This window comes from Leptodactylus fuscus, chromosome 3, assembly GCF_031893055.1.
Source record: "Leptodactylus fuscus isolate aLepFus1 chromosome 3, aLepFus1.hap2, whole genome shotgun sequence".
In the NCBI taxonomy this organism is placed as follows: domain Eukaryota; kingdom Metazoa; phylum Chordata; class Amphibia; order Anura; family Leptodactylidae; genus Leptodactylus; species Leptodactylus fuscus.
The window spans coordinates 58,556,750-58,571,009 of NC_134267.1; the positions used below are offsets into that span (position 1 = coordinate 58,556,750).

Sequence of the window (14,260 nt, forward strand, 5' to 3'; positions counted from 1 at the left end):
ATGCTTCTTTCAGCACATCAATGCTTAGCCAGTGGCATAACGATCACGGTTACAAGGGGTGCGGCCGTGACCAGGGCTGGAGGGGTATGGGTCCTGTGGCCAGCTGGAAACAGCCATGGCCCAGGACCACCATGATAGTTGTGGGGGAAAGCCTGGTTTCCCCGACCGCTATACATATTGTTAATGGAAAGAGGTCCAATCGGGGAGGTGTATTAAAAAAAAAACTTATACCCACCTTTCCTGGGCTGAGCATCCGCTCCGGAGCTTTTCCTGCCGGTAACTGATATCACGTAAGCAGTCACATGAGGTGCCCTGGCGTAATGGTTAAATGGTAATGGTGCTGTCCTGCTCATTCACCATATTCTTGATAACTGCAGTTGTGGGTACTAAAGCTGTACCCCTTTCATGTATCTGAGATATCGCTTCAGCGCCTGTAACCGCAATATCAAGAATTCGCTCTACGAAGGGGGTAGGGGGCCCTGGATAAAAGTTTGCACGTGGACTCACAAGACTTTAGTTCTACCACTGTGCTCAGCCATTGTTTGCTGGACACACTCCTGTATGTCCCAAAGGTCAGAAAGGCCAATGATCTGAACAGAGACTCTCCACTGGATCCCAGGCCAAACAGATAGGTGAGCATATAGTATTTGTTTTTTTAAAGTCTTCCAATGTGTTAAAAAAGAAATGGAACTTCTAACTTTGCTTTTCAATGTGAAATCAGTATGAAAGCCAATACTGTCTTTAAATAGTTCAATTAGAATGTACACAATTCTATTGATTATTTCATATCTACATATAGATAGATGGATATATATATATATATATATATATATATATATATATATATATACACACACACACACTGTGTATGTGTTGAGAGAAAATTGATATTTTTATATACTTGAAATTGAGTATTTCTTTTTTTTTTATGTCGAACCTTTAGGCAATCCATTCTGTTGCTTGGCACCATGAAGGAAAGCAGTTTATCTGCAGCCATTCAGATGGTACCCTGACCATATGGAATGTACGCTCTCCTGCCAAGCCCATACAGACAATCGTACCACATGGTAAGAGATGTTTATCTTCTATTACTTAAATTTACTCCACATGGACATCCAAATGTTCACTCCCCTCCCCCCTTTATGAACCGCCATTAAATTTTTGTAACAACCAAGCCCCAGTCTGAACACATACGCTGTCTGGATGTAGCCTATCCCAGTATGCTGTAGCAATTTTTCATTTATGCATTTGCAGGGGTTCCTGCCTGTTGGACCCTCGCAGGTGTAATACTGATAGCTTGTCCAAAGGATAGACCATCAATGAAAATGTGGATTCTCTATACTTAGGGTCCATTCACACAGAGGAAAATGGTGAGGAATTTGGTGTGGAATTTTCCACGCTGAAAAAGAAGCCTCCCATTGTTTTCAATGGGTTCTGCGTGCTAGCACTGCTAGCTAGTGGGGAAAAAAAGGCTAGCAGAACCCATTGAAATCAATGGGAAGTTTTTGGGTTTTTTTCAGCGTAGACTATTCCACACCAAATTCCTCACCATTTTCCTCTGTGTGAATGGACCCTTAAGCTGTTTGATACCTGGCTATACCACAAAAGGTTATATTTATGTACTCATATGAAGAAACCTCTAAAATTTGCCTGTGATATCTGTTCACGTCTTCAGACTACTCTATGGATCATGGAAAACATATATTACTACTTAGCTAAACAAATAGGTAGGTTTGCTGTTTGATCAAGTTCTAGTGAAAAGTAGAGCAGGAAACAGCGGTGAAAGGGTTGTGTCCTCTGGACAACACTTGTATATTTGCTCTGTTAGGCTGGTCCTACAAGTTACAATGGCCAGCCAGGAACCAATTCATGTATGGTGAAAACATTGTAACTTGAGACCTTAACTGTATGGAAAATGATAGCCTCTAAGCTCAAAATAGCTGTAAAAAAAGTCGGATAACTAACTAATCCAGGTGAAAGCTGGTCCTTATATGTAAAAGTCAGATAGATTGGAAGTAGTCATTCATTTTTTATATTGACTCCCTTATATTTTAACTCCCTTCAGATACCTTGGCCAAATGTGACCTCAACAACAGAGGGCTTTAAACACTTTAACTGTAGACTATAATAAAGTCATATTGCAGCCTATTATATAAGCAATGTAATCATTGCAGGTCCAAGTCTCCTAGAAAAGGAGGCAAAAATGGACAACCCTTTTAAAGTTTAAATAAGCTAGGGGTAGTGGGAAAAATAAAAGTATACTCACCTGTCCCTGTTGCTCTGGTGTCCTGCTGCACCTCTTGTCATCTGCTCCAACAGCATCTTCTGGCGTTATGCTGAAGCCGCTGATTGGCTTCAGCAGTCACGTGACCACTGAGGCCAATCGGAGAAGGGCCTGAATGTCACTACCTGTGATATCACGGGTCCTCTTCCTGAGGCCGCTGACTGGGCTCAGTGGTCACGCGACCACTAAAGCCAATCAGCAGCTTCAGCACAATGCCCGAAAGAGACTTGGGATAGCAAATGAACCTGAAACTGGGACAGGTGAGTGTATTTTTTAATTTTTTTTTCTCACTGGCTCCAAAGTATTTAAACGTTAAAAATTTAGCCAGGACAACCCCTTTAAGGCTAAGGTCCCATATAGTGGGCTGCAGCAAAAAAAAAAAAAAAAAAAAAAAGCATGTGGGAAAATCTTCTGCAGCAATGCATCAGTGTTTTTCCCGCAACGCTTTTCACAAAAAGTTCACAGAAGTTTCCTCTGCAGACTTCCTGCTTCCATTAAACTTATAGGGAAACCACCAGCGTTTTCCTATGTATAGTTGGTATACTGCAATTTCCAAAACATCAACTGTTTTGGAAATGACAGCGTCTCCAGGGCCTACCACCCTAATAATATTAATAATAATAATAATAATAATTTTTATTTATATAGCGCCATTATATTCCGCAGCGCTGTACAATTTGTAGGGTTCAAATACAGACAGAAAGATACATTACAAAGAAAGTCATTTCACACAATGGGACTGAGGGCCCTGCTCGCAAGAGCTTACAATCTGAGGTAGAGGGAGTGACACAAGAGGTAGCAGAGGCAGCATTGCTTATGCAGAGGTCAGACACTTTCGTAATAGAGGTTACTGTCATTACACAAACATAAAACTTTATGAGCCGTCAGCAGTCGTGTCCTTTAACATGTGGATGAAGCTTGGATTTGTAAAGTTAGAATGAGATGACATCATATCATGTGGGGAAATGTGGGAGTGGGGACAGAGAAGGGTTAAGGGTTTACGTTAGAAATTGTGATAGGCCTGTCTGAAAAGATGTAGCTTTAGTTTGCGTTTGAAACTGTAGAAATTGGGAGTTAATCTGATTGTCCGGGGTAGAGCATTCCAGAGAAGTGGTGCAGCTCGGGAGAAGTCTTGTATACGAGTGTGGGACGTTCTGATAATAGAGGATGGTAAGTGTTAGGTCATGGAGTGAACGGAGAACACGGGTTGGGCGGTAGACAGAGATGAGGGAGGAAATGTATGGAGGTGCGGCATTATGGAGAGCCTTGTGGATGAGAGTGATAACTTTATATTTTATTCTATAATGAATAGGCATCCAATGTAGTGACTGGCACAGACTGGAGGCATCGCTGTAGCGTCTAGCCTGATAGATGAGCCTGGCCCCTGCATTCAGAATAGATTGTAGAGGGGAGAGTTTAGTGAGGGGAAGACCGATTAGTAAGGCGTTACAGTAGTCAAGGCGAGAATGAATCAGAGAGACAATAAGTGTCTTTAGTGTATCTCTGGTAAGAAAAGGGTGTATTCTGGAGATATTTTTGAGGTGGAGGTGACATGAACGTGCGAGTGATTCAACATGAGGGGTGAAGGAAAGGTCTGCGTCAAAGATGACCCTGAGGCAGCGGGCCTGCTGCCTAGGAGTTATAGTAAGGCCTGAGACTACAATGGATATATCAGGGACAGATCTGTTAGATGTTGGAAACAGTAGTAGTTCAGTCTTGGAGAGATTTAGTTTCAGATAGAGCAAAGACATGATATTTGAGACAGCAGAGAGACAGTCGCTGGTGTTCTGTATGAGTACAGGGGTGATGTCACGGGAAGATGTGTATAATTGGGTGTCATCAGCATAAAGATGGTACCTGAAGCCAAATCTGGCGATGGTTTGTCCAATGGGGGCTGTGTAGAGAGAAAAGAGCAGGGGGCCTAGGACCGAGCCCTGAGGAACCCCAACAGCAAGGGAAAGAGGGGAGGAAACAGAGCCTGCAAATGATACACTGCAAGTGCGGTCTGAGAGATAAGAGGAGAACCAGGAGAGCGCAGTGTCATTGAGGCCAACTGAGCGGAGCATAGTGAGGAGGAGTTGATGGTCAACCGTGTCAAAAGCTGCAGAGAGGTCCAGAAGAATAAGAAGAGAGAAGTCCCCATTGGATTTAGTCATTAGGAGATCATTGGAGACTTTTGTGAGAGCCGTTTCAGTAGAGTGCAGAGCGCGGAAACCAGATTGTAAGGGGTCAAGCAGAGAGTTAGCAGAGAGATAGCGGATTAAACGAGAATAAACCAGGCGTTCCAAGAGTTTAGAGATGAAGGGGAGGTTAGAGACGGGTTGATAGTTAGCAGCACAGGACGGATCCAGGGAGGGTTTTTTCAATAGCGGAGTTATAACAGCATGCTTGAAGGAGGATGGGAAGATTCCAGAAGAGAGAGGTTAAATATTTTAGTAAGGTAAGTAGTGACAGCAGGCGACAGAGATTGGAGAAGGTGTGAGGGGGTCACTACTTCAGGTTGTAGGGCGAGATGAAGAAAGTAGTTGGGAGACTTCCTCTTCTGTAACAGGTTCAAAAGATGAGAATGGACAGTCTGAAGTGCGGTTGGTAAGGGGATCATTACTATGGTAGGTGATGGGATCAATGCCACCTGTGGCTTGGGCAGTAATTTCCTGACAGATCTTATCAATTTTATCATGGAAATAAGTGGCAAGGTCATCGGCACACCCTCCTCAGAAATAGAAAAAATAAAACAAGTGATCAGATTTCCCCAAAGGTCTATTATGATCTTATGGGGACTCAAAGTGTAAAAAAAAAAAAAAAAAAAGTAAATAAAATAATTATACATAAATTATGTCAAGAAAACGGCCTTATTACAGGTGCTAGCCCCACCCTTAATGACACCATTGAAAATAAAAATTACCATAACTGAGAGGAAAAACTAGTTTTTAATTTTTTTTTTTTTTTTTCCTTGAAGCACTTTGTGGTATTACACTTTTATTTATTTATTTATTTATTTATTTTGTTTGACATGTTTTCCCCTTCTCTTGTTTATATTTTTCTGGATATAAAAAAAAATTAACACATGCAAAATTGAAAACATAAAAATAAAGCCCTATGTGTCACTGAAAAAAAGACGCATACATTAGTTGAATAACGCAAACCAGAAAAATGTTATATCCCTCAAAACTGGACATACAAAAAAAAGCTGAAAATGTATCTTGTCCTGAACCACAAATTGTGGCCTGGTACTGCAGTGGTTAAATAGGTGCCATGCATTACAACACATGCTATAGATAAGAAATTGCAGATGCTGACTTGTCTAGTGTTAACAGCTATTGTAGGAATTCTACAGGTAAGGGCTCGTTCACATCTGCGCCCGGGGTCTCCGTTCTGCAGGTTTCTGTTTCTTGCACAAAATTGGGCAAGAGATGGAAACCTGCAGGCATTTTTTCAAACCGATCCATTAGAATGGGTTTGAAAAGTGTCCGGCCGTGAGTGTCGGTGAGCATTTTATACTCTCCGCGGCGAAACTTTTTTTTTTTTTTTTTTTTAACCAGACACAGAGTCAAACATGCAGGACTTTGTGTCTGGTTTAAATAAAAAAAAAAAAAAAAAAAAAAAAAACGTTTCGCCGCGGAGAGCATAAAACGCTCATGGGCGCTCACTGCCGGTCACGGTCTGACAGGTTTCCGTCTTCTGCATGCAAACTGAAACCTAATAACGGAGAACCGAACACTGGTGTGAACCCAGCATAAAAGTAACTTGTAATGCTATATGTATTACAGTAGAATACATGATTTAGAGGCAGGGTATCTCTCTGAAATATTTTTTGACACTGAATATGTTGTGATGTTGGGTACTCACCAGGAGAGAAATAGTATATCAGGATATCAAGCAAATGCCACTTTGCTGTACATAAATTACCCTCACCAGTGGCAATAAGATACCACACAGTACAACCCACACAATACCTGTAGTAACACCCAAAACCACACTGCCACAGAAAATATCTCCCTATAGTTCTAAATACCAGCTTTGATTTCTAAAGAAGGACCTTCCCTAGTAGCAGAGAATGAACACCTAGCTGGAGCAACTTTAGAGAGGATTTTCAGGCAGAAAACAGCAACATTTTTACATAATGTGCGTTACATTTTAGTTCAGAATCACTTGCTCTATTAAATGACATTTGTTGTCTAAAAAGTTAGTGACTATTTAAGACTAGTCAGAGTATCTTCTGCAGTTAGTGAGCGATTTCTGACATTTGTGTCTACTTTATCAGTTAGATTGGATCTAAAGCGGTACAAGCAATGGAATTTTCACAGAACATGGTTGTCATGATTATAAATGGACACGGGGAAGAGACAAGGAACTTGCAAACCTGATATTAACTTCAGTAGGATTGCTAATAGCACACACTTGTGATTGGACTTTCCTGAGGCGGGAGAACAAAAAAAGTTCATAAATCCAAACTTCCATTGTTTTTACTAGCAGCACAGAAACAAATATTGGCTCACTCAGGTGTTTAATGCTTTTGAGGTTCAGCGCTCTTAAAGTACAGCTTGTCTTGTTTATTTCAAAGCCAATTGTGTGTCCCAGCTGAATCACAATAGTTCCATATCTGCCTAATGTGCGTGCAAGGTCAGGTTGGAAAAGCTGCGGCATTGAGATGAGCAGGTTATAATTTATTGAAGGGCTAGCAGCCTTCCTCCGCCATGATGCAGCAGGAAGTGCCAAGCAGCACAGAGCATGTTGTCTAGGAGTTGAAAAGAAAGAAAGTGGTGCGATGAATAAGATGATGAAAAGGTACAGCTGTTATTGACATCGAGTACAGAAGCAGCGCATTAAAGTTTAATTAAATACACTACATAAAAGCAGCAGGATAGCGTCATTTCCACTCTTACGGAAGAGTTTCCAGAGAAACAGAAGTTAGAAAATCAGTTGTGTCATAGCGTTAAAGAAAGAGAAATAATAATAATAAAAAAGCTTACTAAAGTAAACTTTTTATAAATTCTGTTTTCATCCATAGGTATATTGAGCTCTACATTATTACTAAATAATTAGGATTCTGTGGAAATTCTCAACCTTATGTCAATATTTGTGCTTCCTTATACTGGAGTGCTGCAAAAATCTGTGTGTGAGGCCTGGTTCACATCTGTGTTCGAAAAGTCCGCTTGGGCCCCCCGATTGGAAACCTATACACATTAAAAAGCGGATTCCTGTGACTCCCTCAGACCCCATAGACTAATAATGGAGTTTGTGTGGTTTCTGCACTAAATATGCAGCGAGAAGTCCTGCAAGCAGCACTTTTCTCACCACGTTTCGTGCGGAAACCACACGGACCCCATTATAGTCTATGGGGTCTGCGGGTTTCCTTTATGTAACCGCTTTTTTATGCGTATAAGTTTTCATTCGGCAGGTCTCCAAGCAGACTTCCTGAACGCGGATGTGAATCGGGCCTTAGAATGATACCAGGTTAAAGCCTTCCTAGCAAAATCAAGGATTGATGGTTTCCCTTTGCTAAATATCACAAGGTGGCTTTTGCCTTGGCTGTCATCCGAGCAATCCACCATATCAGGAACTATTATTCAAAGGGGAACCTAATGGCTACCCCTTGATATTTATAAGGGACATCCTTATTGCACAGGATTTTGGCACCTGGTATAGTGAACATATAGTAAGGAAAAAAAAAAAAAAGTACAGTCCAGGGCTTCAAACCAGAGGATTTCAAAGAAACTCCTCACAAGGCCAAGCAGATGTAGTTGAGTTTGCTTTAAAAAAAATAAAAAAAGAGAAGGTGAAGTTCTAAGAATCACTGAATTCAGGCCCCCCTGGGTCACCACTTCTGGGCACTTCTTCACTATGAGCTTTCGTACTACCTGGCTTTAATCCAGTGACTGCTGCCTACAAACCTGCCGGATGTCATTTGACTTTCTTGCACCTTTATCCAGCCTTTTACTACAGTGTCTGTAATCCCGTCTTTGTTCATTTTTTCTGATGTAGTTTTGAAGCTGAAACCAGCAATGGATTCCGAGTATAAAGAATTAGTCCCTTGTCCCTTACACTGTCAGCCCCTTTTCTGATCCTCATCTGATTTTAGTTTGAGATCTGCATCATAAATATTTTTTTGATAAATATTTAGTGCAAGTGAAGGGAACAAATGGTTAAAGAAAACTGCCTGTGTCTTACACCTGCCGAGCCCCAGTGCCTCCTTGTATGAGCGCAGTGAGGAGGATTTTGGCTGGTGCTTGCACGTAGTCTGTGGGACTTTGCTCAAATTCCAACCCTTGGCTTTCTTAGTTACTGCACTACATGCACCAGTTTAGTGAATACAGGGGGCACCAGGTAAGCCATTGAAACCTTTCCAGTGGCCTCTCCTTTGTTGGGCAGCGCCCGTACTACACCATATAGAAAGACAAAACCTAACTCTACGTCAAATGATTTCTTTTGAATACTGGGGTATGAACAATAAAAATGTATTGTGTGTATGTGACACATGCATATGTCCGTGAGACAGAATTCTAAACCTACAAGGCTTAGCTGCAACTGTATTGTTGTATTCCTAGAAATGTCATTAAATATGTAACAAGACAGGCTGGAATGGAGATGCAGTCGTACTATTGGAATCATATTCTAGTCGTGCATTTGCAGGCACTAGATCCTTGTTTATGGTTCCAATTAGATTGTGGGAAAAAGAATCCCCATGGCAACAACCGGCATGTCATGTGAAAACAGCATTATCAGGTCCTGTCTCATAGAGGTTGCAGCTTATTGCCAAATGACAACTGACAACATGTTGTCTAAATGGGTGGAGATGTATTTAAGTCGTGCAAACAAGCAGTAATGCAGGGATTGTAATGATTGGAAAGGGAAGGACACATAAATGCATAGGGTTCCCATATGTTGTGGCCAGTATAACAGAAGAATGGATTAGTACATGTTATTTACAACACAGGGTGACAATTGCTCTATGTATGATAAAGATACCTACATGCTAGTTGGTGGGTTCTTGGTTCTAGTGACCCTGTGGTTTGATTTGACTCTTGATGAAAATTTTAGTAACCAAACTTGAAAAATCTGCAGGGTTTTGTTGGGCTGTTAGTTCTCTGGTTTTATAAGTTTTTATACATGGTATCTTATCAGTATTTCTGCAGCTAATAGCCGCGTTATGACTGCAGCACATTTCCACTTCTCTCTGAGGCAGGGGGAGTGTACATTACAGAACAGTCTGTTCCCCCCATCCATTATTACTACTGCTAGTTTCTATGGCTGTAATTCTACCAGAAGGAACTGTAAAATAGCAAAGAAACGCCCAGGAGGACATAATATAGGAGGTCCTGGGACAATAGTTTTCTACCACTTTGAAAGATGCCTTTGGTGTAGTTGGAAAGCGCAGAGTCTCAGCAGAGCGTCATTGTAGCTTCAGCTGCAGCACTTTTCTGGCTATTTGAAGTGACCCTAGCCCTTTTGATATTTGCTATATCGGTATATACTGAGGGCTAACACAGGAGAACTTTACAACTTATACATTAGTGCAGTTTACAGGAAAGCTACACACATAGATAAAGGTGATATTGATAATTATAAAAAGCAGTGTCCGCAAATAGGAAATTTTTAACTTTTAATTTGACTACCATAAATTATTGCAAATTATATGCTGCACCACGGTGTAATGGAATTGCTGCTAAAACAATTTCCACGTGATGGATTGCTGTTTAACCTTTCCCAACATCCGCCTTACTATTACAATGGGTGTGGGGTATTTACAGTATATATGGCAGCCACTCAGGAGTTGAATAGCCGTTACAGCCGCTTGTCCTCAGCCGTATTATACTGCAGACACATGGAGGCAATGCCAGTATTCAGTGAAAATTAAATATATTAAAAAAAAGTTTAAAATCGCCCTCCTTTCACTAGAACATAGCACACCTTAGGTATCACTGTGCCTGGTCTACAAACTTAACAAAGAACGGTTTTGTTTTTTCTTCTTTATATAGTGGATGTCTTAGCAGGAAAAAAGAGCCAGACCGCCAAGCAAAATAAGACATGATATAAAGAAAAATTTATATAAAGCCCTGCAAAAAAAATTCATCCCTGTACACCGAAGTGTTTTATACAGCAGACACCCGGCACTAATACCCGCGATCGGTACCCTCAAAGCTGACCAAGACGCCATTTTACCGGCAGCGTGTGGGCGCCGCCATTTTACCGGGGATAGCCAGCACCCAGGGCAAGCTCCGGAGTCAGCATCCTGTTTCTGTGGCAGTCAGGAGCCTTGTGAAGGCTCCCAGGCCTGTCATTCAATACATCTTCTATGTTTTCATACTCTATGTAGCCTGCAATAGATCTGTCAGATTTTTGCAATGCATTAGCATTGTAATGCACTGCATTAGTGATCAGACCCCCAGGGGTTCAAGACAAGGGGGGTCTAATATATAAAAGTACTTAAATACTGTGAAACACATACATATTAGGTATCCCTATGTCTGAAATGCCCGCTTTACAAATATATAAAAATATTTTTCCCGTACGGTAAATGTTATAGTGGAAGAAAAAAAAATCAAAAGTGCCAAACCACTGTTTTTTCACTGTTTTGCCACTGATAAAAATCTTAATAAAAAGTGATCAAAGCAATAGCCAATTCACAAAAATGGTATAACTGAAAAGTACACCTAGTCCTGCAAAAAAAAAAAAAAATCCCTAAGCATCCCCATACACGGAAGTGGTGTCAGAATATGGTGACTTTAAAAAAAAAAAAAAAAAAAAAAAAAAGTTTTGGATTTTTGTTAAAGGGTTAAAATCTAAATAAAACCATACACATTTGGTATCCCCGGAATTGCGCCGAAACTTAGAATACAGATGATGTGTAATTTTGGCTGCACAGTGAACGCTGTAAAAACAAAGCCTGTAAAAGTCGCACAAATGCTTTTTTTTTCTTCAAATCCACCCCATTCTGAACTTTTCTTTTTCCAACTTCCTAGTACAGTGTACAGAATAATTAATGGCAGCATCTTGAAGAAAAATTTATCCTGTAAGCATTAAGACCTCATATGCCTCTGAGAGCGAAGAAATAAAAATTATGGGGTTTGGAAGGGGGGGGATGAAAATTGAAAAGCCCGCGGCAGGAAGGGGTTAAAGGGGGGGGGGCAACAAACCTATATCAATTTGGTATAGTCATAATTCTACCGACGCACGGATTACAGATGACACTTCATTTTATCTACACGGTGTATGCTGTAAAAAGAAACTACACAGTTTTTCTTTAATGCCACCCCATTCCGTTGGTGTGTTTTTTTTTTTTTTTTTTTTTTTTTTTATTCCAAGTACATCATATGGAATATTAAATGATACTGCACTGTGAACGCAAAAAAAAAAAGTTATGGCAGTACTTTTCTCTCCAAATGTTTCATGCGGAAACCACACGGACCCCATTATAGCCTTTGGGATCTGCGGGTTTCCTTAGGTAACAAGTTTTTTATGCTGATAGGTTTCCATTCGAGGGGTTCCCTAAGCAGATTTCCCGAATGGAAACATGAATGCAGGTGTGAACCAGGCCTGACGCAGAGTTAGACTTGTAAGGATAGTAATCTTAAAGCAACGGTTGTTGAAGGCTACAATTAAACAAATTGAAGTTTGGCTAAAATATTTCCCGATATTTAATGTGGCCTGTAGCCACAAGGTAAAATAATAGACACAAAAAATCAAGAAAAGAAATTGAATTCATTTTTGTAATCTAAAAGCTTGAATTTATTTTCTAGTCATTTTACTGATGCGAAAATTGCCTGAGATTTTTAAGATGACTCCTTCCAAACCAATTTATTTGGCATGTCGATGAATAACAGTTTACAGCTCCATTATCTTGTCATTTACAAAGATTCTGAATTGTCTGCCTGGTAATAAAAACTTAGAAACCATCTTCTAAAATAGGAAGAAAAAAATAATTGAAAGCATTCATTAGGAGAGGTTTATTAACCCCTTCCCGACATGCGCCATAATAGTACGGCGCGTGTCGGGTCTGTAACTATGGCGACCGCCCGGGAGCCGGGCGGCCGCCATAGCCGCCGGGTGTCTACTGCTTTAAGCAGTAGACAACCGGCTCTAATGCCTCCGATCGGTCCCCGGACCGATCGGAGGCATTAACCCCTCCGGCGCCGCCATTTTGGCAGGGATCGCCGGCTCCTGGAGCATGCTCCAGGGCCGACCCCCCCCCCCCCCCCCCCCCCCCGTTGCCATGACAGCCGGGAGCCTTGTTAAAGGCTCCCAGCCGGTCTGCAAATTCTCTCTTTTGCAGGCTGGTGTATACAGCCTGCAAAAGAGAAGATGATTTTTTGCAATGCATTGCAATGCATTAGCATTGTAATGCATTGCATTAGTGATCAGACCCCCTGGGGTTCAACACCCCTAGGGGGTCTAATAAATGCAAAAATAAAAATAAAAAAAAAAGGAAAAAAAAAATATAAAAAAATATAAAAAGTATTAAAAGTTCAAATCACCCCCCTTTCCCTAGAACAAATATAAAAGTAGTTAAAAACTGTGAAACACATACATGTTAGGTATCCCCGCGTCCGAAATCGCCCGCTCTACAAATCTATAAAAATATTTTTCCTGTTCGGTAAACGCCGTAGCAGGAAAAATAGTCAAAAGTGCCAAACCGCCGTTTTTTCACTGTTTTAATTCTGATAAAAATTTGAATAAAAAGTGATCAAAGCAATAACATTTCCCGAAAATGGTAGAACTAAAAAGTACACCCGGCCCCGCAAAAAAAAAGACGCCCTATGCATCCCCGTACACCTATGTATAAAAAAGTTACGGCCGTCGGAATATGGCGACTTTTAGAAAAAATTTTTTTTTTTTTTTGTAACTCAAATTTTTATTGAAAATTTTTTACAATAAGAAAAGAAAAAACAAGTACAAGGTACAGGGCGAACACCCGCCCTGCGAACAGGAAAAGCACACAGTGCAACACAAAATACAATAAAAAAAAAAAAAAATAATAAAAAAAAAAAAAAATATTAAAGACAAAGAAAACAACATAGAAGAAAGAAAAAGGGGAAAAAAAAAAAAAAAAAAAAAAAAGGGAGGGGGGAGGGGGTTAGTGGGACAGATGGATGGGGGAGAGGACTAAATGTGGGGGGAGAAAGGGTAGGTAGGGGTGAGTGTGAGCAGCCAGGAAACCAGTGAGAGCACTCGCCAGGTCATCCATACCACAGCCAGTTGGGAGGGGCTCGGGAGCAACCACTGGTCAAATAAATGAGACGAACAACAAGAGTATCAATCAGAGGAGGGGTCAGAGCCCAGAAGCGTCCGGTACTCTGCAGACTGTTGAAACCTGAACCAGTAGAACCAGGTTTTGATGTACGCCTCAGTCGTGCCATGCAGGAAAGACGTGAGATTTTCCATGCGCATTATCTCGTTGACCTTCGAAATCCAGAGGGAGAGAGGAGGAGGATCCACTCGTTTCCAAAAAAGGGGGATACAAGCCCGGGCAGCGAGGATCAGGAATCTAAGTAGGGAACGCTTAAAGACCTTTACAGAAGACTCACAGTGATTAAGAAGGAACAGGGCAGGGCCCAAATGGTGAGAAGTTTCAGTAAGCTGGAGGGTTATCCGTTTGACCCCCTCCCAGAAGGACGAAAGGGCAGGACAGGACCAAAAGATGTGTAGCAGCGTGCCTTCCTCGTCGCCACAGCGCCAACATAATGGGGAGACCTGAGGAAACATAGCATGGAGTCTCGTAGGAACCCTATACCAACGGGACAAGATTTTGTAACTGGCCTCCTGGTGGCGAGAGCTGATGGAAGCAGCATGAGAAAGGCGAAAAATGCGCTTACGCTGCTCCTGAGAGAGGGAAAGGGACAAATCAGATTCCCATTTCAGCAAGAACGGCGGAACAAAATCCTCCGGAGGTTCAACCAGGATCCGGTAAGCAAGCGAGAGGGAGTGGCGGAGGGGGCCAGCACCAACACAAATCCTCTCCAAGGGGGTAGGTTCGAC

General features: G+C 41.4%; 1 protein-coding gene across 4 annotated transcripts in view; it reads left to right on the plus strand.

The window, feature by feature from the left end:
• Window positions 1-14,260, plus strand: part of STXBP5 (syntaxin binding protein 5) — a 338,787-nt gene that overhangs the window by 188,878 nt on the left and 135,649 nt on the right. For all 4 annotated transcript variants that reach the window (XM_075267641.1, XM_075267643.1, XM_075267642.1 and 1 more), the window contains exon 8: window positions 944-1,067. In XM_075267641.1, coding sequence (XP_075123742.1) covers window positions 944-1,067 — 124 coding nt within the window. The remainder of the gene's footprint in view (window positions 1-943; window positions 1,068-14,260) is intronic.